This window comes from Canis lupus, chromosome 9, assembly GCF_011100685.1.
Source record: "Canis lupus familiaris isolate Mischka breed German Shepherd chromosome 9, alternate assembly UU_Cfam_GSD_1.0, whole genome shotgun sequence".
Taxonomy (NCBI): domain Eukaryota; kingdom Metazoa; phylum Chordata; class Mammalia; order Carnivora; family Canidae; genus Canis; species Canis lupus.
Genome location: NC_049230.1, coordinates 24405418 through 24429951, shown reverse-complemented (window position 1 = coordinate 24429951; position 24534 = coordinate 24405418). Strand labels below are relative to the sequence as shown.

General features: G+C 41.1%; 1 protein-coding gene across 2 annotated transcripts in view; it reads left to right on the top strand.

Annotated features, from left to right (window-relative positions):
- SKAP1 (src kinase associated phosphoprotein 1) overlaps window positions 1–24534 on the top strand; it is a 287830-nt gene that overhangs the window by 222106 nt on the left and 41190 nt on the right. For both annotated transcript variants that reach the window (XR_005364446.1, XM_038547555.1), the window contains exons 5-9: window positions 15102–15179; window positions 16035–16118; window positions 19228–19352; window positions 21720–21783; window positions 24086–24277. Coding sequence is in view for 1 of the 2 variants with exons in the window: in XM_038547555.1 (XP_038403483.1) it covers window positions 15102–15179; window positions 16035–16118; window positions 19228–19352; window positions 21720–21783; window positions 24086–24277 (543 nt within the window). In the remaining variant the exon portion in view is untranslated. The remainder of the gene's footprint in view (window positions 1–15101; window positions 15180–16034; window positions 16119–19227; window positions 19353–21719; window positions 21784–24085; window positions 24278–24534) is intronic.

The following is a 24534-nucleotide window of genomic DNA, read 5'->3' as shown; positions in this document are numbered from 1 at the left end:
TTCACTTTAGAAAGCCTCAAGTTAGGGATCCCTGGGTGGCGCAGCGGTTTGGCGCCTGCCTTTGGCCCAGGGCGCGGTCCTGGAGACCCGGGATCGAATCCCACGTCGGGCTCCCGGTGCATGGAGCCTGCTTCTCCCTCTGCCTGTGTCTCTGCCTCTCTCTCTCTCTGTGACTATCATAAATAAATAAAAATTTAAAAAAAAAAAAAAAAAAAAAGAAAGCCTCAAGTTAGAAGTGATGAGAGGACCCAACCATTTTTGCTTGAAGTCTCCCAAACATCAGTAGCTGTAGGTCTTTACCTTGAAGCCATTCATTTTTCTAGAGAAAGATTCATGAATCTCCCAGTGGTGCCATTATACACTACTAGCAGGGTTTGGGGAACTGAGCAGTGAAAGGAAGCTGGGGAACTCGATATTCAGGACATGGGCTATTACTTAATTCACCTGTTTCTAGGATGGCTTCTTACTCTCCACCAAGCTGTCTTTCCCAAGCTTTGGGACCTGCCTGGTCTCATTTCCCCACAGAAATTAAAGCCCCTGTGGCAGGCTTACCTGACTATGGGAGCAAAATGGTAATATGCTGGAGTCAGAAAACTCTATTTCACTTCTCAACTCTACAACAAATTAGTCACATCATGCCATTGTTGGATGAGTCACATAATGACATCATTGGGTAAGTCGCATAATCTAGCCAGTGGGGCTTTAGCCAGTGGGGCTTTAGCTTCCCCATCTGTAAAATGAGTGTCATTTGCTCTATCACCACTGGAGAGCCCTGTGACCTCTCCAGCTAAAAGTTCTTCATTAGGGTACCTTATGGAGATGCTAACATATGTGATGAAATAATATATAGGAAGAGTTCCCTTAAAGATCACTAGTTCTTAAATTATGCTACTTTGTAGCAGCTGGTCTTACTTATGGAAATCTTAGCTTTGGTAACATATGATATGCTGCTCCGACTCTGCATCCAGAGCCTCTCTGGTTCCTTCTTTCGTATGTTCTACACAGTTTGGCCCATGAGAGGCCCAGCAAGTCCACTCACTGGGCAAAGCTTAACATCCCTATGAGCCTCAATCATGGGGATCATCCAGGCACCTGCCTCTTCCCCAGGAATGCCAAAGATCAGGTCCCCATTCAGGCATGACATTCTGGACAACTCCCAGGCTCTGTCCGGCAGTACTGGTGCAATAGCCATGCTTAGCAGAGAGGATTCCTAAAAACTCTGAAATTTGGGCTGAGAAATTTAGAATTAAAACATTCTTAATCTTAAAAAAAAAGTTCTTTATCTTGACTTCACTACATTATAGTTATGACTATAACATGATTCATGTAAATGTGTAGCAAAAAAAAAACCCACAACATACTGGATTTGGAGCTTAAAACCAAAACAAAACAAAAACGAGTTTGTATCTTGATTCTTCTTTCCACCTTTTCTGAGAAAGTCACTTACCCTCCCTGAGCCTTATTTTCAGCCTCTGGAAGGCTAGTCTGGTAAAGCCTTCCTGTCTATCAGAATCAAGGAGGTGCCATCAAGGAAACCATTTGACAAGCACTAAATAAAGCGCTATCCAAACGTAAAGTATTACTATTACCATTGCTACCACTGTAACTATTTGGCCTGGGAAGCCTGAACTTCATGCTACCCCTCCTGTCTGCAACACACAGGCAATTCCGCAATTAAAGTTGGCTTTCCAAAAAGACACTTCAGTTCTTTTCTTCCTCTAAAGCAAATGAATCTGTAACCAATGTACCCTAGCCATCCAATATGTGCAGCCTCTTTTGTTCATGAACAACCTTAAGGTAATAAACTGGTATGCCCCTGTGACAGAGAAAAATGTTGGAAGGAAATGGGTTTCCATCTGAGGCTTCTAAGGTGCTAAACCAAACAATAACAAGGGAAAAATTATTCAGCTAAATGCACCTGACATGCATTGGCATCCAATATGCCACCCTCCTCGCCAGGCATTATTACTTATATACCTGCTTCTGAGAAGGGCTGCTCGGAAGAGCTACTCTGCTTTTAACAGACATACATTTTAGGGACTTTTAAATAAACTTATATAGCAACACCGAGCTGCATGTCTTCTAAACTTTGCTTTTTCATTCGTCTGTACCAAGCACCGTGAAGCAAAATGGATGTGCCTTCAGGTTTCTACAGTCCTGGAAAATGAACCAGTCCACTTAACAATAAATGGTGGTTGGTTCAAACACACATGACTGGTCTAGTGAGGAAGAAAAGAAAGTTGAGCTTAATGAAGTCCAGTGTCTGTGTCCCTGTGCACGGACAGGAAAGGACGAGTGTTTTATAACTGTTTATTGGAGTTAATGGTAATAAATTCCTCACTTGTGATGCATTAACTTTAATGTTTTCATTACTTGGTGATTTAGGTTTTCCCTTTTCACATTGTAAATCATGTTGTCCCAGTAGCAGAGCAGGTCGAGTGCCTGCCGTAATGTTCATAATGCTCAGTGGGGAAAGGAATGTTCTCTTTCTCTCTCCAGCACAGTCTGACAAAAGACACTTTGCGTCATCCTGATTTGCTACTTTCTAAATAAGCAATAAAGACAGACAGACGGATGCATCTGACAGCAGTCTAGCAGAATGTGACAGAGTCTAGTTTAGATCCAGGGAAGGACAGGTCTCCATAGTAACTTTCCAAATGTATTTGCTGCTAAAAGTTCCTTTTTTTTTTTTTTCCTTTTTTTTTTTTTCTCTCTGTTTGCTGAGTGTGAGCCCTTAGTTAATGAGCTGTGCAAATAGATATTGAGATTTAGTGTTTTTATTTTGCAATTACAGACTTGGTGATTTGGTTGGAAACTTTTGGGTCTCGAAACATCACCCTCATTTTCCCCTCTCTAATTTTTCCCCTTACAAAGTTGACTTACTTGCTTGACTTTTATCAGATGAAACAGAAAGATTTTAAATCTCAAACATGTAACTTAAAAGAAAAGGGAGTGATTTTTGCCCTAAAGGTTCCTTATCATAGCCATATTTTTATGTTTGATCCCATACTGCTGCACAGACACCCAGGGAGCTAGCTGGGAGTGAGGTCTGGCTTGGGAGGGACGCTTTGTCCACTAGATGATACATACCAGGTCAAAGCTACATTGCTAAGATCATTGCATTCCCATCAAGTTCTTCCTGATGGGGTGTGAGAGTTCTCATTAGATCACCCACCCTGAAATACCCCCAGAGAATCACGATAATTAGCTCCTGAGTCTTCTTTTTTATTTTCTGCTTTGTTTGCTTTAAAAGTTTTCTTGCAGTGCTCTGATGATATCTGAATATCTTTAACTAGAGAGACATAGAGAAGGCAAATTATTATCATTTGATGTCCCTTTGAAATCTTTTGGTTTGGAGAGTAACTAAAATAGAGACCCCCAGGATTCTGGTACACTAATCCTCACATAGCTTTCACTGTCAGCAGTATTAAGTGCTCAGACACACATAGGATGTTTGCATACAGGATGTAGAGCAGATGAATCTGTAGAAGTTCAAAGAGCAAAATACCTTTTTTTTTTTTTTTAAGGGAAACTAGAGAATAAGACTAGGGAAATGCTATAAGAAGAGGTCGGGGATCCCTGGGTGGCTCAGTGGTTTAGCTCCTGCCTTCGGCGCAGGGAGTGATCCTGGAGTCTCTGGATGGAGTCCCAAATCGGGCTTCCTGCATGGAGCCTGCTTCTCCCTTGGCCTGTGTCTCTGCCTCTCTCCAAGGCATAAAGGAATAAATAAATAAAATCTTAAAAAAAAAAAAAAAAGAAGAGGTCAAGTTCCCAGCTACTCAAGGTCTGTAGCTCAAAACTTGCTTTCGACAGCTATTTCTGAAAAGTATTTGGTTATCCATTTGTTAAGTTGTTGAAGTTTTGCTTGGTCCTTTGTCCATTTATGGCTTCCTCTGGATCCCATCCTTTAATTCTCTCCTGATGGTAGATAAGGTCTGAGGTGAAGAGAGTTGGTGTCTCAATGAGACTCTGAAATTGGCTCAGAAATGTAATTCTCTCCAGTTGAGGTTCATAGCATTTTTTCCTAATTTTCCCCCAAACTTTCTTTGCCCCTCTTCCTATCATTTTTAGCCCTGTTATTCACCCTGGTTTCTGTACTACCCACTTCCTCCTTGCTCTCTTGGCTAAATCTTCTTTTCCTACCTCCTCCTTTTTTCCCTTTATTTCATGTTACTAGTCTTAAGATTAAAATTGTAAATATACAGCAGAACAGAAATTACTGTTTGTGGCTTAGGTGAAAATGGTTTATCTAACAAATATTCACTCCCATATTGCCTTCTTTGACCACAAGTCCCATTAGGCTAGAGGTGGTTTCAGTTCAGCTTAACAAACATTTATCGGGCACCTACTGTGTGTACTAGGCCCCTGGGGATACAGGGAGAACTAATGAATAATGATTGTATTGCCCTCTATGAAAGGGACCAGAGTTACCACCAGCAGCTTTTCCTTCGGTTTCAAGAAATTAAATAATTAGCACCAAACTCCTTAGCCTTTATTGTGGTGTATTTTAGGGGAGGATCCTTCTTAATCCCACACTAGATCAACAATTACTTAAAGTATAACCCAGCCCTGATGGGTTGACATGTTCCAATTGCTCCTCAATCTAATTCTTCCTCTCCTTACCTAAACAGCTGTAGTGAAAACACTGACCCATCCCACTAGGTGTGCAGCTGTATTGGATTCTCCCTTGTTCCCTCATTTCGATCCAGGTACTATGATATTTGTTCACTGAATTTCTTCCATAGCATCAGGTCTCTTCCAGTGAGTGCAAAATCTACTTTTACCCTTCTTTCCCTTTCTAGACCATCCTCCCTACTGCCTTCCACCTAGACCCACAGCTACTTTCCTTTTCCCAGAAGTAGTCCCTTTTCAATTTCCTTGTTCATAGTAGCTTCATATAGCAACCACGGTCTTGAGTAAACCCAAGCAAAGAGGCAAGACTCGAGAGTCTTGGGGAAAAGTTTCAGGGCCCCTGGGAGCCAACACTGTGTTACAGTAATGCCTATAAAAAATGGTATTAGAGCACAGAAAAGGTAGCATATAATTCTACATGGGGAAAACAGAAAGATCCAGAGAAAATGGGACATTTGAATTGGAGTCTTAAAAGAGCATGCCCCTACTTGGAAAATGGAAAGAGAGAGAGACTCCCAAACAGGAAAAACAGATGAGCAGAGTTCTGTAGTGTGAAGTACATGGCATCTTCCAGAAGGCAGTCTGTTATTTACTGTTGCTGAAGTATCAGGAGGTATGGGGTTGGAAGAAAATGAAACTGGAAAGTAGATGAGACCAAAATATTTTAAAGTTTCTGTGTGCTGAAGAGTTTGAGTTTCATCCTATAAGTAGGGAGGAACATGGGGGATCCCTGGGTGGCGCAGCGGTTTGGCGCCTGCCTTTGGCCCAGGGCGCGATCCTGGAGACCCGGGATCGAATCCCACGTCAGGCTCCCGGTGCATGGAGCCTGCTTCTCCCTCTGCCTGTGTCTCTGCCTCTCTCTCTCTCCCTCTGTGACTGTCATAAATAAATAAATAAATAAATATTTAAAAAAAATAAAAAAATAAGTAGGGAGGAACCATTAAAATTTTTAAGCAGAAATGTGACATGACCACATCTATGTCTCAGAAAAATGATTTCTGGCTACAGTAGGGTAGACAAGTAGAAGGCAAACCAATAAAAAAGTGATTCCAAACCTGGGCAAGTCTCTTTTCTTCTGCTTTTCTTCTCTCCATGTTCTTATCACGGTCTAGTGGAGTAGTAAATAAATAGATTTGGAAATGATATTTTGTCATTTATTTTATAGATATGCTTTCAAGTGACACATATATAATGGTGATCTGCCTCAGGACAAGGATGGAATACAGTGATCCTTCAAAGTTTGTAAAAAGACAATTTGGCATTTTACATCCTCTCCATCTCCTTTATTGGAGTCACAAGGCCGTGTGAAGCATTGCTGCCTTGATTTGTATCAGGATTCTCACTTTGCACGGTTGCCACCCACTGCAGTTTGGGTTGCTCAAGAGACTTCAGGAAAAAAAAAAAAGAGAGAGAGAGAGAGAGAGAGAGAGACTTCAGGTAGTTTGGATCTTTATGGTTCTATATTAGGATGGATTCCGAGGATAAAAACAAAGGGGAGGGTGCAGGGTTACAGATATGCATAATTAATAAAATCAGAAGACACAAGAGGCTTTCTGGTTTTAAACAATTTGTGTAGAGATCACATGAATTCTCAGTTTTTTCCCACCATAACGCATACCCACCAACATTTCTATGCTCAACCCACTTCCATGGAACACCGACAATTTTGAAGAAACACGATTTTTTTCAAGGAAATAAAGCAATGGGGGAATTGTTGATTGCCACAATTACAATAGTACATCTGATGTGTGTAGTACCATAGACTGTAGCATAAGTAAGATATACTACAAATATTTTTCATTGACTTTTTCCTTTAAAAAAGCATATCAGAATTAAGAAAAACTTTGAATCTATTCTTATTCTAAAAGTAAACTATTCGAAATCTCTGCCCTTTAGATTAACACCTTCAGTGGATCAAAAACACCAGTGTGTCATGATGCTATGACTGAGAATCAGTGGATTATTATATCGAGTTAGTCATTCTTTAAAGTGAAGTATTTACAACCTAGAAGATGCTACTATATATTATTACCATTTCTTTATTTTTTAAAATTTTTTTTAAGATTTTATTTCTTTATTGATGAGAGACACAGAGAGAGAGAGGCAGAGACACAGGCAGAGAGAGAAGCAGGCTCCCTGCAGGTAGCCGGAGGTGGGACTCAATCCCTGGACCCTGGGGTCACGCCCTGGGCCAAAGCAGGGGCTCAACCGCTGAGCCCCCCCGGGCGTCCCTATTACCATTTCTTTAATGCTAGAAATAGTGTGTTGAAGTTGGAATGGCTTTTTTCTAGTACTTTTGCTTCCTACAAGTAAAATTCCACTGAAAGTGATGATGTGGGTAAGGAGCATCCCCTAAGTCAGCAGCCCTCTTAGACAATTAGTGTGGTACTTCTTTGTAGGAACAAGAAGGTTCTTCATCCCCCATGAATATTCATGGTTCCTGTATGTTACCTCATAGCTTGGCATTACTGATGGAATGTTTTGTGAGAAGAAACCAATTTTGGTTATTTGGCCTAAAAGTCTGTCTTTCTTTCTTTCTTTCTTTCTTTCTTTCTTTCTTTTCCTTTTTTGAGAGAGAGAAAGCATGAGCAGGGGTAGGGAGAGGAGAGGGAGAGAGAGACTCCCAAAACAAACTCCACGCTCAGTGTGGAGCCCAACACAGGGCTCGATCTTACAACCCTAAGATCACCACCTAGGCCGAAACCAAGAGTCAGATGCTTACCCAACTAAGCCACCCAGGCGCCCCAAAATCTTCTTTCTTTTTAAATCCTCTTCGTTAAAGAGTAAACAAATCATGTTCAAGATCCCTGCATGAGCCCTACTCTGGAGCAGGGCTTCATTCTTCTGGATACCCCTCTTACGTCAGAAGACATCTTCCAAACCTTGGTGACCAAGCACCATTTGTGAGAGCTCCAGGTTGCTGCCTCCTGCATTTTCTTTAGCCATGTATGCTTTTATTACATTCTCATATACTCTTTTATTTTGACTTATCAGATTTTGCACAGACCTACCCTGGAAAGCAATTTCACAGATTAGTCAGCCAGTACATTAAAAAATAAATAAGAGGGATGCCTGGGTGCCTTAGTGGTTCAGTGTCTGCCTTTGGCTCAGAGTGTGATCCCAAGGTCCTGGGATCAAGTCCTGCATCGGGCTTCCTAAGGGGAGCCTGTTTCTCCCTCTGCCTGTGTCTGTCTCTGCCTCTCTCTGTGTGTCTCTCACGAATAAATAAATAAAATCTAAGAAAAAAGTAAATAAGAAATACAGTATCTTAAAATAAATTTTTGACACAAACTATTAGAATAACTACTCACCGTGTTTCTTTTCCCAATCCTAAATGGATCTTCTTGTGGGAGAGTGAGGTAGGAAGACTATCTTTCCTCAGCTACTTCTGAGTGTGTCTCCTCAACTCAGGCTCATGGTGGTAGAAAGTGCATGGGCTGTTCCAACTGAGCAAACTTCAGCAAGTTCAGCAATCTCACTGAGCCTCAGTTTCCTGGTCTGTAAAGTGGAGCTGATAATAACACATACCTCATAGGGCAGCTATGAAGCTCAAATGAGGTGTAAACATGCTTTATAAAATGCAGATTAGGGGGACCCTGGGTAGCTCAGTCAGTTAAGCATCCAACTCTTGATTTCAGCTCAGGTCATGATCTCAGGGTCGTGGGATCAATCCTTATGTCAGGCTCTGTGCTCAGTGGGGAGTCTGCCCTCTGCCCCTCCTCTTGCTTGCTCTCTCTCTCTCAAATAAGTCTTTCTTGGAAAATGCAGATTAAAAACTTACTAGTTTTTTTCATTTTTATTAAAACATTAGTTTTAATTTATTCATCAATTATCTGCTTCTTTTCTTAGTACTTCTAATTGGCTTAGAATCTGGCACGAATTTTCTTTGTCCTCAGTATAACAAGATTTCTTCCACAGATTTTTACACTGTCCCGGGGCAGTCTGGGTGATTCAGTGGTTTAGCTCCACCTTCAGCCCAAGGCATGATCCTGGAGACCTGGGATCGTGGGGCTCCCTACATGGAGCCTGCTTCTCCCTCTGCCTGTGTCTCTGCCTCTCTCTCTCTCTCTCTCTCTCTCTCTGTGTGTGTGTGTCTCATGAATAAATAAATAAAATCTTTTTTAAAAAAAGATTTTTACACTGTCTGGTCTGTTACCTGGATTAACAGATTTTCATTTTTTTTTTTAAGACTTTATAAAGTTTGAAGGCAAATGAGCCCATCAAGATCTCCTGAACATTGTCTCCTGTGCTGGTTTGCTGACTGCAGATGTGTGATTTCTTCCATTTTCTGACCTCCTTCAGTCTAGCTCCAGTTCTAATTTTGCTGTCTGGCTTCTTCTATCACAGCTTGTTGAAGAATTTGATCAAGTCTATTATGTTCACTCCCTTCCTTTTCATCTGCTATCCAGTTGATTCCTCCATGAAATTAATGCTGTCCAGGTGGTCTCTATATCTTTGTACCTTTCCAATCCCAAGTCTATTGTTATTTGTGATTTAGAATTTTTCACCTTACATGTATTATATGTGTTGGTGTAAATTCTTTAATCAGTGAAGCAAAATGACAGGAAAGTGGAGGAATAAGGGTAAATTTGAGTGGGTATCAAATAGAACCACAGAAGTTAGAGAATTATATAAGCCTGTCCCAAGAGACTAACAGAGGAAGAGTCATTGAAACCAACTTCCCGGGACACCTGGGTGGCTCAGTGGTTAATTGTCTGCCTTCAGCTCAGATTATGATCCCAGGGTCCTAGGATCAAGCCCCATATCAGGCTCTCTGCAGGGAGCCTGCTTCTCCTTCTGCCTGTCTCTGCCTCTCTGTTTGTGTCTTTCATGAATAAATAAAGAAAATCTTAAAAAAAGAAAGAAAGAAAGAAAGAAGAGAGAAAGAAAGAAAGAAAGAAAGAAAGAAAGAAAGAAAGAAAGAAAGAAAGAAAGAAACCAAATTCCTTGTTAGCATCACGCTCAGAAGTTGAACCCTACATGCTGGACACCTCAAACTGTCACTAACTGATACTGAAAAATTAAAAGAAAGCAAAAAGTTACCTAGAAATGCAAGAAGCTAAGGAAAGACTGTAAGAAACTTATTTGGCCACAGAGGCCAAATACAAAGGAGATTTAGGACTGGCAACCACCAGACAGGAGATTACTACCCTCCCCGACCCTCCCTCACATACTCTCTTCCTCTGTGTATGTTTGAGGGATTGCAAAGTGTGTGTTTGTCACTCGTCTACAATTGCACATATACCAGCAACCTGTGAGTGAATTGGAATTGCAGATGGAGCTTCACCATCCCCAGCGTTCAAATATTAGATTTTCTCCAACCTCATCCACCCAACCCTCAGGGGCTTTTATCACAGGTACTTTGATGGAGGAACCTGGTCAGCTTCACCCTCCTTGAAATTCATCACTGGTAGCTATCAATCTCTAGGCTGGAGTTTGGTCCATTTCTCAAACAATTGAAAAGAACTTGAAAGGAAGAGGGAGGATGGGAGACATCCACAGTTTCAGGGACAGGTAGGGTTTGAACAAAAGATGTTTTTTAAAAATCATTGATTTTCATTTCAGGTTGGTTTAGCAAGAAACCAAGCCAGCTGCCTATAATGAAAGTTCATGGGCACATGGTTGGTTCTGCAGGGACTACAGCCTTTTTTGCAGTGAAATTGTGTGGCCTCTTGTGCTGTTAGCCTTGTGCTGTGGTGTTGCCAAATGATTTCTCCAATTCTCTTTTCTCAGTGGGCTAGAACGCAGCTGATTAAATAGGCCGTGACTCACATAAGCTCCCGTGTCTTTTTTATTGACTGCTTTATGGAAATGTATCACACTCCAAAGGGTCCCCATTGTTGTTGCTGTGCGTAGCTGACTAAGGAGTCATGTTTAGCGCTGAGAGATGGAATCCTACTCTGTCGTTTTTCATTGCAAAGTTGGGTATGGGTGGGATCCAAGGGCTTAAAGGCATCTGGATGAGGAGAGAAGGATGTCTGAGAATTTCTTTTATCTTTATCTACCATGAAAGTTGGGTGGCCATCACTTCTAGGTAACACTTCTCTGCTGATCTTATCTTTATGGCCCCACATCCTTCAGCTAAGTGAATCTTTTCTTTATATGGGCTATTCTGGGAGATTTAGTTAAGTGCAGTAGTAGAGAGAGATTATGACACGAATGTAATTCTGTTTTGTGCTGATACAACAGGATACACTCTTAGATTTATCCAAGAAGGCCATTTATTCCAAATAACTCTAAATCATTTCTATTTTTTCATTAAGATGGTGATATCTTTTTTTCAGGTAACGGACAAAAAGCCTCAGTTTTTAAAAAATTGTATACTTAAATATAAATGTTTTTGCCCTAAAATAGCAACTCATGCAATTATTTTTGGCTCCTTCCTGTTTTTATCATCATCCTGCAAGGTATTTACATACTTTCTATTAGGCATTAAGTAGCTCAGCAGATCTGTTCATTTGCCAGGAGGTGTGGATTCAGCCATACAAGACTCCTCCTGCCTCATCACCCCAGGACCATAGCTAACATTGTGCATCCTTGAGATCACTGGTTCTTGATCAGTAGGACACTGAGCTGACACTGAAAGAGGAGACAGCTTGATTGCCACAATGGCTTCCCATCTTGATTGTGTGGATTTATCCAATAGATCAGGGAGCTAATGAAATTGAGCTCAGTGTCAACTTACACTGAGAACAATACTGTTATTTTTTTAAAGATTTATTTATTTATTTATTTATTTATTTATTTATTTATTTATGATAGACATAGAGAGAGAGGCAGAGATGCAGGAGGAGGGAGAAGCAGGCTCCATGCTGGGAGCCCGATGCTGGACTCGATCCCAGGACTCCAGGATCGCGCCCTGGGCCAAAGGCAGGTGCCAAACCACTGAGCCACCCAGGGATCCCCCAATTCTGTTATTATATTCACCACCACACAGTGCCTTGTACACAGAAGACAATCACTAGAATAGAAATTGATTTGGTTCAATTTCCTAATTTTTATTCCATAGCCATTTCAAATTTCATCTCAATTTTGTCCACTGCCCATAAGAGAAACCAGGCAAGAGAGTTCATTAGTACAGATTCCTTCTAATAAGAAAGCAACACTGGGGCGCCTGGGTGGCTCCATCAGTTAAGCATCTGCCTTCAGCTCAGGTCATGATCTCAGAATTCTGGGATCAAGCCTCGTATTGGGCTTCCTGCTCAGTGCAGCACCTGCTTCTCCCTCTCCCTCCACCTCTCTCTCTCTCTCTCTCTCTCTCTCTCTGTCTGCTCACACACTCTCAAATAAATAAATAAAATCTTTGAAAAAAAGAAAGAAGAAAGAAAGAAAGAAAGAAAGAAAGAAAGAAAGAAAGAAAGAAAGAAAGAAAGAAAGAAAGAAACCAATATAATCCATCTTGCCAAAACACAGCACATAAAATACCGCATTTCTAGCTCTGGTGCTCTTCAAAATCTGCTGGTGAATAACCAAGAGAGAGAATTCAGCAACTCATTCCCTGCCCAATTTTAGCAAAACTAAGTATGACTCTTTGGGAAAGAAGGTGGTGGTGGTGCTGACCCTAGCTTCCTAGAATTAGTGACTTGGAGTTCAAACATCTCTGCAGCATCCTGTCTTTGTTTTTTTGGTGGTGGCATTCTTGGGTTTCGGTTGGTGGGGAGAGAAATGCCTCATGCTGATAATGTACTGAAAGTAAATGAAATTAAATAAGCGAAGCAGTGCTCATCACTACTTCCTTCCCCCCTGGGTAATTCAATTCAAGCGCTCTCTCTGATGGCAACTCACAGGGACTGTCTCTGTCACCCCGCTGGGGCCTGGAGTCTTAACATCTAAATAAAAGTTTCACTCAAGCATTTTTTATGCTCCTGCCAGCAGGATCAGTGAGCTGGTGTGGGCACATTAATGTAATATTCATACTCACAGACTCTCCCCGCACACGAGGCAATGTCTTCCTATTTTCATAATTATAGATGTTCCATAAAATGGCATTTAGATTTGCATTAAAAAAGGAGGTTTGAATTCTAATAGAACATTTAACATGTCTTTTATGATTCAGACTCTCAGCATCTTTAACAAGAAGTGTCTCTAAGTTTTACAAGACCTCAAAAAAGGAAAAAGAAAAGAAAAAAAAAAACTGAAAGAAGGGATGGATACTCCAAGCTTAGGAGATCCTGTTTTTCTCATCCCCTCTGTCTTTCACTTCATTTTTAGGCCTCTAGGAGCAATTTTTGACAGTGCTACAGAGAGGATGAAGTCTCCTCCAAAGGGCTTTCAGAACCATGCCCGGGTCCTGGACCCAGCCACTCTAACCTCAGTGGATCAGTTTCTGTTTTCTTGGAGAGCATTTTCAGAAAGATATTAGAATTTTTAGAGGGGTGGGAGAAATGAAAGGATCCTAGACAAATGAACTTCCCTTTGCTGCTGTTCATCTCATGTGTGCACCCTGAGACCCATCTGGGAGGATTTATAGCAGCCACAGAGTTTGCTAACTGTAGAGCACACAAATGAAAATAGTCCATGAACAAGGAAGTTGACAATAAGGACAAATAGAAAGATTCAGGCACTTTGACACACTAAAAAAGAAAAATTCTTTAGATCTCTATGCTTAAAACTAAGTTTGAAACAGCTAAGAAGCAAAAGGTAATCTTAGTTGCATTTTAAATTGTCTGAAAATGCTCTTTTTAAATAAATTTTTATTTTTTTATTTTTATTTTTTATTTTATTTACTTATTCATGAGAGACACAGAGGGAGACAGAGGCAGAGACACAGGCAGAGGGAGAAGCAGGCTCCATGCAGGGCCTGACGTGGGACTTGATCCCGGGTCTCCAAGATCAGACCCTGGGCTGAAGGCAGCGCTAAACCACTGAGCCACCCGGGCTGCCCCTTTAAATAGATCTTTAAATAAGAAGTGCCAGCTCATAGCCCCCTGCCCCCAAATAAATGTTAGTTATAGTAGATTTCAAAAAACAATTGTGCAATTGAAAAAATGATTTCAACCCCAAACTTTCAATATATTGTATAGGTGACCCAGTTGATTTATATGAGGTTGTGCCTTAATTTGGTTTGTATTTTGTTTGGATTTCTAAATCTATTAAGGGAAACCAAAAGAGCTTTGGTTTTGGAGACTAAAAAAAAATAAACATTAGAACTCTATCAGCCCACTCTCTTTATTTCTCCTAACTAAGAAATACGGGCTTGGGGGCACCTGGCTGGCTTTGTTGGAAGAGCACACAACTCTTGATCTCAGGGTCATGAGTTCAAGCCCTGTGTTGGGTGTAGAGATGACTAAATAAATAAACTTTTATTTTAAAAAAAGATTTTATTTATTTATTCATGAGAGACACAGAGAGAGAGAGAGAGAGAGAGAGGCAGAGACACAGCAGAGGGAGAAGCAGGCTCCATGCAGGGAGCCCAACATGGGACTCGATCCTGGGTCTCCAGGATCACGCCCTGGGCTGAAGGCGGTGCTAAACCACTGAGCCACCCGGGCTGCCCAGTAAATAAACTTTGAAAAACAGGTATATGGACTTGTATTTTTTAAAGGGTTTTTGTTGTTCTTGTTTCATTTTATTTTTTGATAAAATGTCCTTTTTTGTCCTTACCCCCTCCCTTCTATAAAATAAGTGTGAGCCCCTGTAGTGAAAGATGGCTCAGGATCTTGACTTCTCAATAAATTTGTACCTAACAAGGCTAACTGAAAGTCAAGGATGGAAAAAGAAAGAAAGAAAGAAAGAAAGAAAGAAAGAAAGAAAGAAAGAAAGAAGAAAGAAAGAAAGAAGAAAGAAAGAAAGAAAGAAAGAAAGAAAGAAAGAAAGAAGGAAAGAAAAAGAAAGAAAGTCAAGGATGTTAGCAGCATATGTTCCAAAGCCGATGGCAGTTCCAGAGTCTTCTCTTGGTATAGGCTCCAACCATTCTTAGACTCTTTCCCATACTTGGACAAAACCAGGATGTGGCACTTACTGCCAATTGAGCCCTTCTTTGTATGAACTTAATATTTATGTTTTTCTTTTGTTGTTGTTTCTTTTTTTTTTTTTTTTAAGAGTGAGTGTATATTGCTCTCACAGAGGTGGTTCCATGTATGGTGAACTCTATCACTCGTTAAGCTTCTCTCTGCTGGTAGAAATTCATTTGACTTTTGATTATCTCAATGTGGATTATCCTATTTGGAGCTTATATCCACAGCAAGCTCTTAATTCTCTAGAGTCCTATTTAGGCTCATATTTAGGCTACTTCCCCTTGTCCAAACTCATGTATGTTTAGATCATTGTAAGTGATTTTAGCATTAGATATAATTAGGAAGAAAGAAAATTTACTTCCCCCATCATACAAAAATTGTTTTATTTTGTACTGTGTTTAAGCTGTTGTGTTTCTGCACCCCCTTCATTAATGTGGATTATCTCAAGGAGCCTAAATAAATGAAAAAATTCTGTCAGGCTTCAACAAAGCATTCTGCTGTTATTCCTTTTAGGAATGGAAGACATCACAAGAGGAGCTCAAGAACTTGATAACATCATCAAGCAAGGTTACTTGGAAAAGAAAAGCAAAGGTACTGACCAGATCCACAGTCCTTAGAATGTTCCAGAAAGGGGAGGGACATGAGGAAAACGAGGGCTAACATAGCAGGTGCTTTTTCTATGACCAATTCTGTGTTTGGGAGATGAATGGCCAAAAAGAAGGCAGGAGAGGAAAAGAAGTCTGGTGTGTAGGCTGAAGAGATGCCTCAAAACCATCAGGATAGGAAACTAGTTCTGCTTTACTCACCTGGTACACAACAGGTGTTTAATAAATACTTGTTGAATGCATGAGTGGTGATATTCTTGTTTTCATCCCTCAGTGTGCTCCCATAGAGTAAAACTATGTTGCCACAAGCGTAATTTTACAACCAATGTGAAGCAACCCAGTTTCACGTTTCAGAGGAGCCCAACCTCGACCCATCACTCACTGGATTAAAATAGATACTGCTATCCTAACTAAGCCCAGGGTCCCAGGTTTAACACTCAAAAGGCAAATTGCTTTCGTACAAAGGAAGAACTTCTCATGCCTGTGTGGCCTGGAGCATCAGTTTGGTTTGCTAAAAGGCACCACATAAAAGTATCATAGAGAATTTGAAAAGTACTAGATGAGATTAGAACCTGAAAGCTATAAAAGAAGATAGATAGTGGGATAGCTGTGAGGGGTCACATCAGGCAAAACCTGTTTAGAATTTGGACCTTTAACTGAGCGAGCCCTCTGGACTCTGAGTCAATATGGGATAGCCTGCGGGAGTGAAAGGGAGAGTTTTACAGTCCATTAACCTAGGAAATAAAACAATAACACACTGGACTGTGTGTTGTTGGACTTTACGGACTCTTCAGTGGTTGTAGTTACCTGAATTTATGTCCCTTACTGCTGTTCTGTTTAGATCATAGTTTCTTTGGATCAGAGTGGCAGAAGCGGTGGTGTGTTGTCAGCAGAGGCCTCTTCTACTACTATGCTAATGAGAAAAGTAAGTGTTCTTCATTTGCACAGCAGCATCTCACTCCTGGATGCAAGCACTTCGTAAATTCTCGAGCACTTAGATCTCATGATAGCAGTCTTTAACTAACACCCATAAACGGACATGCTTGGGAAAAATAGGCTTGGGTAAGTCATACCTTGCCCATGACCAAAAACTCAGATGCCAGTTTAGAAGTTATTTCTCCTTTAAACATTAGGATAGTGTGGTCAGCATATCAAAAGGTTATCTATGGGGCACCCTGGTAGCTCAGTCAGTTAAGCATCCAACTCTTGTCTTTGGCTCAGGTTATGGTCTCATGGGTCATGGGATCAAGCCCCAGGTGGGGCTTTGCTTGAAGCTTCTCTCCCTCTGCCCCTCCCCCCAACTCACATGTGCACTCTTTCTCTCTAATAAATAAATCTCTTTAAAAATAAAATGTTAAAAAAGATAATCTTTTATTATGACTATAACATATTATCAAGGTTGAACACTTTGGCATTCTTTTTTTTAAAGAACCTCCAACTCTTTATAGACATTAACCATATAGTTAAAATATTGAAAAAAATCTGAGAAGGATTTCAACAGCTTAGCAACAGCCCAGAAATAGACCCCTTGAGTCCAAACTCTCTAAGAATATGCTCTCAACTTTATCCTACTGAATACTGGGAAGTAGTCCAGTGGACATCCCTAGAGTCATGGAGTATTGAGACCCAAATGGTTGCTGTGCCCAAGAGACACCCTCCAGCCAGATGGCAGCAGCAGTGAAGTGTTGACTCAAGCCAGAGGCAGCTTCTTAATGAGCCACCACTGAGTCAATCAAGCACAACACTCATATGCTATCCCTAGAAGACTTCCCAACCATGCTTAACACAGTCGCTAAGTTCCTGAGAGGGAACAGGATATAAGCACAAATATGAGTCAGCTACAACTAAATACAAGTTAAAAATGATTATTGTAGGGACGCCTGGGTGGGTCAGCTGTTAAGTGTCTGCGTTCAGCCCAGGATGTGATCTTGGAGTCCCAGGATCGAGTCCCACATCAGGCTCCCTGCCTGGAGCTTGCTTCTCCCTCTGCCTATGTCTCTGCCTCTCTGTGTGTGTGTCTCTCTTATGAATAAATAAATAATCTTTTTAAAAAATTATTATTGTAAATGAACACAAACCTTCAAAGAAGGGGTACCCTCCTGCAGACTCTAACTAGCCACAGGAATAATTCTACGAAGCAAGAGAAAAAGAAAAGCAACACATCAGTTCTTGTGGAGGCCTTCCTTGGGCTCTAATTCCTTGGCACAGAGGCTCATAATTCAGAGTAAACCCTTCCTTTTCCTTCCAATCATTCCCTGTTACTCCTCTCTTTGTTCCTTCCCAGGATTAGGCATCTTCCAATGCCTAGATGTCCAGTCTAGGGAATAATCAGATATCTACCCAATTGCCTTTGGACTTCCTATACTTTTGGAATTAAGGTAGCTGAAAGAACTGCAGCTTTGCTAAATGACCTGGCATCCTTAAGATTTGCCCTTGGGCGTCAAGGCAATTGATTCACCCTGCCTCTCTGCCTACCACAGGTATCACTGACTTCCTCTTCTTCTTCCTCCCTCTTATATTCCTCAGAGACCTTCCCATCTAGGGGTGAAATGTGAAGCCCCCTTCACAATCCATAGCCACAGAGCTCAAACCCTAAGTAACACACCCCCAGCTTTCCTTCCAACCCCCAGACCACTCTTCAACCCAGAAACCACAATTTCTTCCCTGAATTCTAGATGTACAAGCCAGCCAGGTGCTATTTGCTTATTTTAAACCTTCAAACTAATATAACATTTATATCATTGTAAAATGTTCTTCACTTCCAAAAAAAAATGTTCTTCACTTCCCATGCATTTAAATAAGTGGTTGGCATATCTGAATATAAAACCAGGTATCACATTCATTCATTCAGAATCCTCTATACTCAAGGTGAGAGAGCGGGAGAGGGAGAAACTTGGAGACTTTTATGGACCATTTTGCCGTCAGAGTGAAATAAAACCTGGTGACCAAAGAAACAACAAAACATTTAGTGGCCAGTTAGAACAAGGAGAGATACTTTAACAAAAAAGATTCTGGTGTCAAAAAGCACTGTTGCATGGCTCCCTTCTCGCCAGTTACTTCTTATTGTGCCCAAGACATTTTCTTAGTAAGTATAGAGTGTTTGTGTATTTCTTTTAGCTCAACCAGGTAAGGATAGAGTCTTTTTCTTTTCTTTTCCTAATACTGTCAACCCACTGCCACCTTATCATCATCATCCTCAAAAAGCATGTATTAAGAAATCCATTTCACATGGTAACAGGACACAAATCATCACCCAGACGCTGTGGTTCCACTCTTCTGTATTCTCTGCCTGAACCACACCATGAGGACAGAAAACCATCGGGAACCAACCGCCTCTTTTCCCATTCCTAATATTTTATTTTTTAAAAAGGGGAGTTACAGGCAAAATGGTCTCTCCTCTCCTTCACTTAGAGCCCTGTCCCTCCTTCGTCATCACCCAGTGATACTTAACAGAACCCTGCTACTTCCCAATTTGACCTCTGGGAAGGGGGGATAAAATATGGAGTTTTAATTATGCTCCCTCTAGCACCAATTCCCACCTGACCAGCAGTGGGGGAGAGCAGTCTAGCCCAAATGCTACAGAGGGCATAGGGAGAGAGTCTGGGAACTCCTCATGCCCCCTGTGCTGCTGTCCACCCCCCCTCAAACGTGAGCTCTGCTGGCCCTGATAATAACATGCTGCAGTTCTGTAATAGCCTTCAAGAGCCTCACGTTTACAGCCACTCTCTCCCTGTTGTAATAATTCCTTCCTTCTGTTATTATAGATCTCTTAACATTCTAATAAATTCTCTGTCTCTGTTGTACTCTTTTGGCAAAATAACCTTTCATGTTGCATTTCCCTAGCTTGGCAGTGATCTCTGCCTCACTGTCACAGTAGCCTCTTCTTAAGCTTCCTTAATAACCTTTCCTTGACTGTTGTGGTTCCTCAGGGATGTAACAGCTGTTTCCGTGCTTTTATTTTACATACCAGAGAAGATGCCTTCCTTTGGCGGTTGCATCTCTCTAGGGATACAGGGAGCTTTCCTGTCTTGCAGGCAAGCAGCCCAAAGGGACCTTTCTCATTAAGGGCTACAGTGTACGGATGGCCCCCTACCTGCGAAAAGATTCCAAGAAAGAATCCTGCTTTGAACTGACCTCCCAGGATAGGCGCAGCTATGAGGTAGGATGAGCCGAGGAGATGATGGTCCTCATTTGTGTTGTAATTTCATTCCATGCTGCATGTGAGCTGGGGTGCTATGCTGGGTTCCATCCTTTCTTTGTTACCTGTTCATTTCTTACCAGGACCTTCTTTCTTGACATGTCTTCACCTTTGTTATGTGATGCCCTCCTTCCTCCTCTGTATTGTCACTCTCATCCTAGATACTGCTTTTGGTTGGCTTCCGACTTTTCACCCCTCCCCTTCCCAGTCTCACTCCATAGGTGAGAGTCTTGTCTATTGCAGCACATAATCCAATTCCTTATTCATCATCCCTGATTTCACACCTTCAATTTCCATCCTTTTTATTTTTTAACAGACTACCTTCACTTCATTCCATGAAAGCCAGAAAAAAGAAAAATCTGACAGTAGAATGAAAAATAAGTTATTTTCCCATATTCATCTTGCTATCCCAAATAATCTTCCTGTGTGTAGAAGCATTGCATATCTCTAGAAGGACTCCTAAGACATGGGTGACAATTGAGTAGTAACAGTGATAACTGGAAGGACTAGAGTACCTGGATTGGGGTGAGAAATGCTTATTTTTCAATGTGTTCATTTTTATATATTTGACAAATATAGTAGGCAATATTATAAGCAAGACATTTATTAGCTAAAGCAATAAAAAATTCTGACTATAGGAATGTCATGATTTTCTCTGAAAATATATTTTACATGTGTCTGTGTATATATACACACACACATACACACACACAAATGTTGTTTCCCGCTTGTTGGTCATTTTTATCTTATCATGATTTTACTAAAACAATGTGGAAAAACATTAGCTAACTTATGAGAAAGAGAAAAGCCATGCTAAGGTTAATATTAACCACTTGAGTAAACTTTTGACTATTCAAATGCTTCTCAGTACTTGTCCCTTTATATTTCTATGGTATCTTAAATCTCATTTTGATAAAACGACCTAGGTCTTTAATATGGAATTTCAAAAAAGATTTTTTTATTTAAACTAAACTTTTATAAAGAGTCCTTAATAAATAAATATATATATATATAAAACAGATGTATGCGCTGGGTCTGTATCTAAGTTATTTTTATTATTCAGTATTGATGGTGCCTCCTTCACATAAAAATTTATTTGACAAGTCTAAATCAATTTCCTTAGACATTTCTTATGTAAATGAGTTTTTATGAAATCAAGAATGATAATGTCTATTAATAAGTATTAAGCAGGAATCTAGGTTTCTTATACGGCACATATCTTTATCTTACCCTAATGGCCAGATAATAAAAATGTTTTTCGGGAAGAGTCATTTCAAGTTGATTCATTTAAAATAAAAAATTACTGAGTCTTGATGCTTGACTGACTTGTTTTGTGAATCAGAATGTAGAGTTTGTTTACTTCTTCTATTCTTTGGCCCATTGAATCCAAGTCATTATCACGGTCTGTGGATTCTTCCTCTACAATATCCTTTGGATCTTCCCCTTCTTATTCCCACAGCCGTCACAATACTTGTCCCAACCACGTCCCCCAGAGGACCTGCTAAATAGCCTTCTAGATGGTCTTCTGTCTCCAATTTCTCCCTTTTCTAATCCCTTTTACCCACAACAATTGAAAGAATCTCCCACGCCTTTTGCTTATAATTTACAGCTTCCTATTGCCTACATTTCAACTCCTAGTACTCAGAGCCCCTTCACCAACTCCCCCCCCCCCCGCCCCCGACCCCTGACCCAGAACGCTCCAGCACCACCTGTTCCTGGTCTTCTGTCTGGCTGATCTGCCTACCCTCCCCAATACACAGTGGTCTCACACCTCATCTTCTGCACATGGTTCCCTCCACCAGGCAGCTTCCACCAACTCTTTCAAAATCCAACCAAAACAGTATTACTTTCTCAAGCTTCCCGGGCTTCCTCTAGGCTGCTGTGCTCTCTCAGCATCCTCTTAGCATCCAACTGTTTTCAGATGCACCTACTTTGAATTGTTTCCATTTCAAGTGTGTATATCCTGTCTCCATAACTGAACATTGTTCTTTGAAATCAGGAGTTTTAGTTTGCTTTTTCTTTCTGTAAACTTTTCTCAAAAAAATGCCTGATGAATGCATGGATAATCGAATGAATGCACGTGAACATGAAGGTCTGGACCCAAACAGTAGTCCATATGGGCTATACAGAACTACTGAAGGGAAATAACACTTTGAGTAAGATTTTGATTTTTTTTCTCTAAATATTAAGCAGACAGCAAATCCTGAGCTTTCAACCTGACTCTGCAACTTGGCCCACAAAGCTCTTCTCTTTGAACCTCCCTATAGGATTCATGGAAATTTTATGAATTCATAAAGGTGATAAATTAATTCACTAATTTTTCTCTAGTTTACAGCTGCTAATCCAGCTGAAGCCAGGGACTGGGTGGATCAAATAAGTTTCTTGTTAAAGGGTAAGTACCATTATTACAGAAACAATACTTAAGTGGATTTGCAGTTGAAGTTATATTGCATAAATATAACCCACAGGCTTCAATCTATTTTTTCTGTTCATTCTCCCTTCTACCATTCCTTATATTATAACAACAAGTAGTACCATGTATGAACCAGAAGGTAAACAAACCATCAACCTGGAGATGACCACTGTAGTATTCATAATCACTAGAAAAGGAGATTATGAAAACCAGCTCAACTCAATTAGATATCTCCCAGCCCCTTATATTCCTTTTCTTTTTTTAATTTTTATTTATTTATGATAGTCACCCAGAGAGAGAGAGAGAGAGAGAGGCAGAAACACAGGCAGAGGGAGAAGCAGGCTCCATGCACCGGGAGCCTGACGTGGGATTCGATCCCGGGTCTCCAGGATCGCGCCCTGGGCCAAAGGCAAGCGCTAAACCGCTGCACCACCCAGGGATTCCCCAACCCCTTATATTCTGGAAAGGGAATTCATATCAAATGTAAAGTCATCTAGATGTAATTTAGGTCCCAAATCTTCTTGTTTTAAACTTAACAGAAAGTAGAAATCTAATCAAGGTGGCCTTCATGACCATTTGACATTAAAAGCAAATTGTTCTTTCCCAAACCACAATAAAATATTCCTCACCTTGGGATGGGAAGAGTCCTGCCTGAAGAAGTTAAATGACCGCTCTTAGAGTACCCTCTGCTGGCCAGCCTGCAAGCGCAGCAGTGACAGTGGCCCAGGAAGCCTTATCTGGGAGTGGCCTGGCAGGTAGAAGCAGCCTACTTGAATCTATCACTTGGCATCAGATAACCCATGATACACCATCATGGCAGAACTCGGCTGCTGAAGAAAGGCAGAAACACCAACTTTGTTCATGGCCCAAGTCCTAGAGAGAAACACATCAGCCTAAAAACACCAAGCCTTTTCGCCTCTGTTTTTTATTCTGCTATAAGATTTTATTGTGGATAAAAAGAAGGAAGCACCAGAGCTTTAATTACAAGAATTGCCTATTTTACTCAGTTTATGCCTTTGCTTTCACAAAAACAAACTATTGCATCTACCAAGAGCGTCACGTATAATAGACTGGAACTAGGCAAACATGAACATTGATGGCAAGACTACAGGGTACACTCTCATCTAGGTGCCTTGGATTTATGCGTGTAATATACCCCTAAGTGTGTAAACCTCAATAAAACTCAAAGCAGCTTTATTGAGCTGTACCCTGTGGTACTTTCAGAATCCCACATTGAAGAAATTATTCATTCCATTTTATTTTAAAACAAACAAAATAATAACATATGGTTTAAGCCACAAATGTGTCTTTGATCCCTTCCTCATATGATGTGGCACCAGAATTCAGATGAAAATTGTTGCAAAATCTTTATTAAATGCCTAATCAAGCCAAACAGTTTTATTGTGTTTTGAAATGAATGTCGGATGTCTCTCTCCATCCTTTCCTTCCCCAGAGTACCCTGACTGCACTCGCCCATCCTGCAGAGGCCCCTCAGCAGGGTTTCAGAGAGCATTCTGTACTAGACATCAGAGAGCGAACCTTCCCAGTTCCCCATTAAAATAAGAAACCAATCTCCCTCTCTGGCCCTGTGCTCCCCAGTGCTGTAATGGCTCCATATCCTTTCTGGAATGACCCACTTTGAGGTCAGCCAGACTGTACAGTTGCAAAAGGACATGGTAACCACATGGCTCAGCCATTCCATTTGGTCTTGCACTACTATAATATTTTTCTGTATCTCACTTTCTCTTCTTCCACCCTTGCTGGTTTTTCTCTTTATAAACAAACTTGCCTGACATTCTGCAGTAAGATCATGGGGGAGATGAGCTTCTGACAGCTCAGCTACCTTCAGGAAGCCACCATAGCTCCCAGGGTTCTGCGCATCCTGTGGAGCCACAGGCCATCACTCACCCTTCTAGTTCTCTACTTGGCAACAGTACACGGTACACTGGCATTTCCTCTTCTGGCCTCATTTTCATCCCCTTCACTTCATGTGCTTATTCGCACACTCATCCTTTTCAAAGCTGCTTCATCCTGATCAAGTTTTATTGCATGGAAGGATTTATGTTGATAGTTTAAACCTGACACAGTGCTAGTCTGGCCTTTTCTGTAGATTTCCTGGCACCACGGCTCACGTTAGAAATAACAGCACTTAACCTAGCGTTTCATTTTCTTTTGACATATTTTATTCTCATCCCTCCACCTCCTTCTCCCTCTTTCCTTCCCTGCCTTTTTCTTTCCTTTATCTCTCCACCGTGATTCATTCTCACCTCTGCCCTGGCAGATCTGAGCTCCTTAACCATTCCCTGTGAAGATGAGGAGGAAGAGGAGGAAGAGGAAGAGACGTATGATGATATTGATGGCTTTGATGCCCCAAACTCCGGTTCCCAGTGCAGACCTATCATCTTGCCTGGGAGTATGGGGCCAAAAGAGCCCACAAAGGAGACAGAAGATGATATTTATGAAGTCTTACCAGGTGAGAAATTTTATCTTCTGATTATCTTCCATTGAAATTCTTGACCTGGTAGAAGAATGTAAGTTTGAAACCTCCAGAGGAAGCCAAATCTCTGAAGAAAAGAACATAGGGAGGGATGCCTGGGTGGCTCAGTTGTTGAGTGCCTGCCTTCGGCCCAGGACGTAATCCTGAAGTCCCTGGATCGAGTCCCACATCAGGCTCCCTGCATGGAGCCTGCTTCTCCCTCTGCCTGTGTCTCTGCCTCTCTCTTTCTCTGT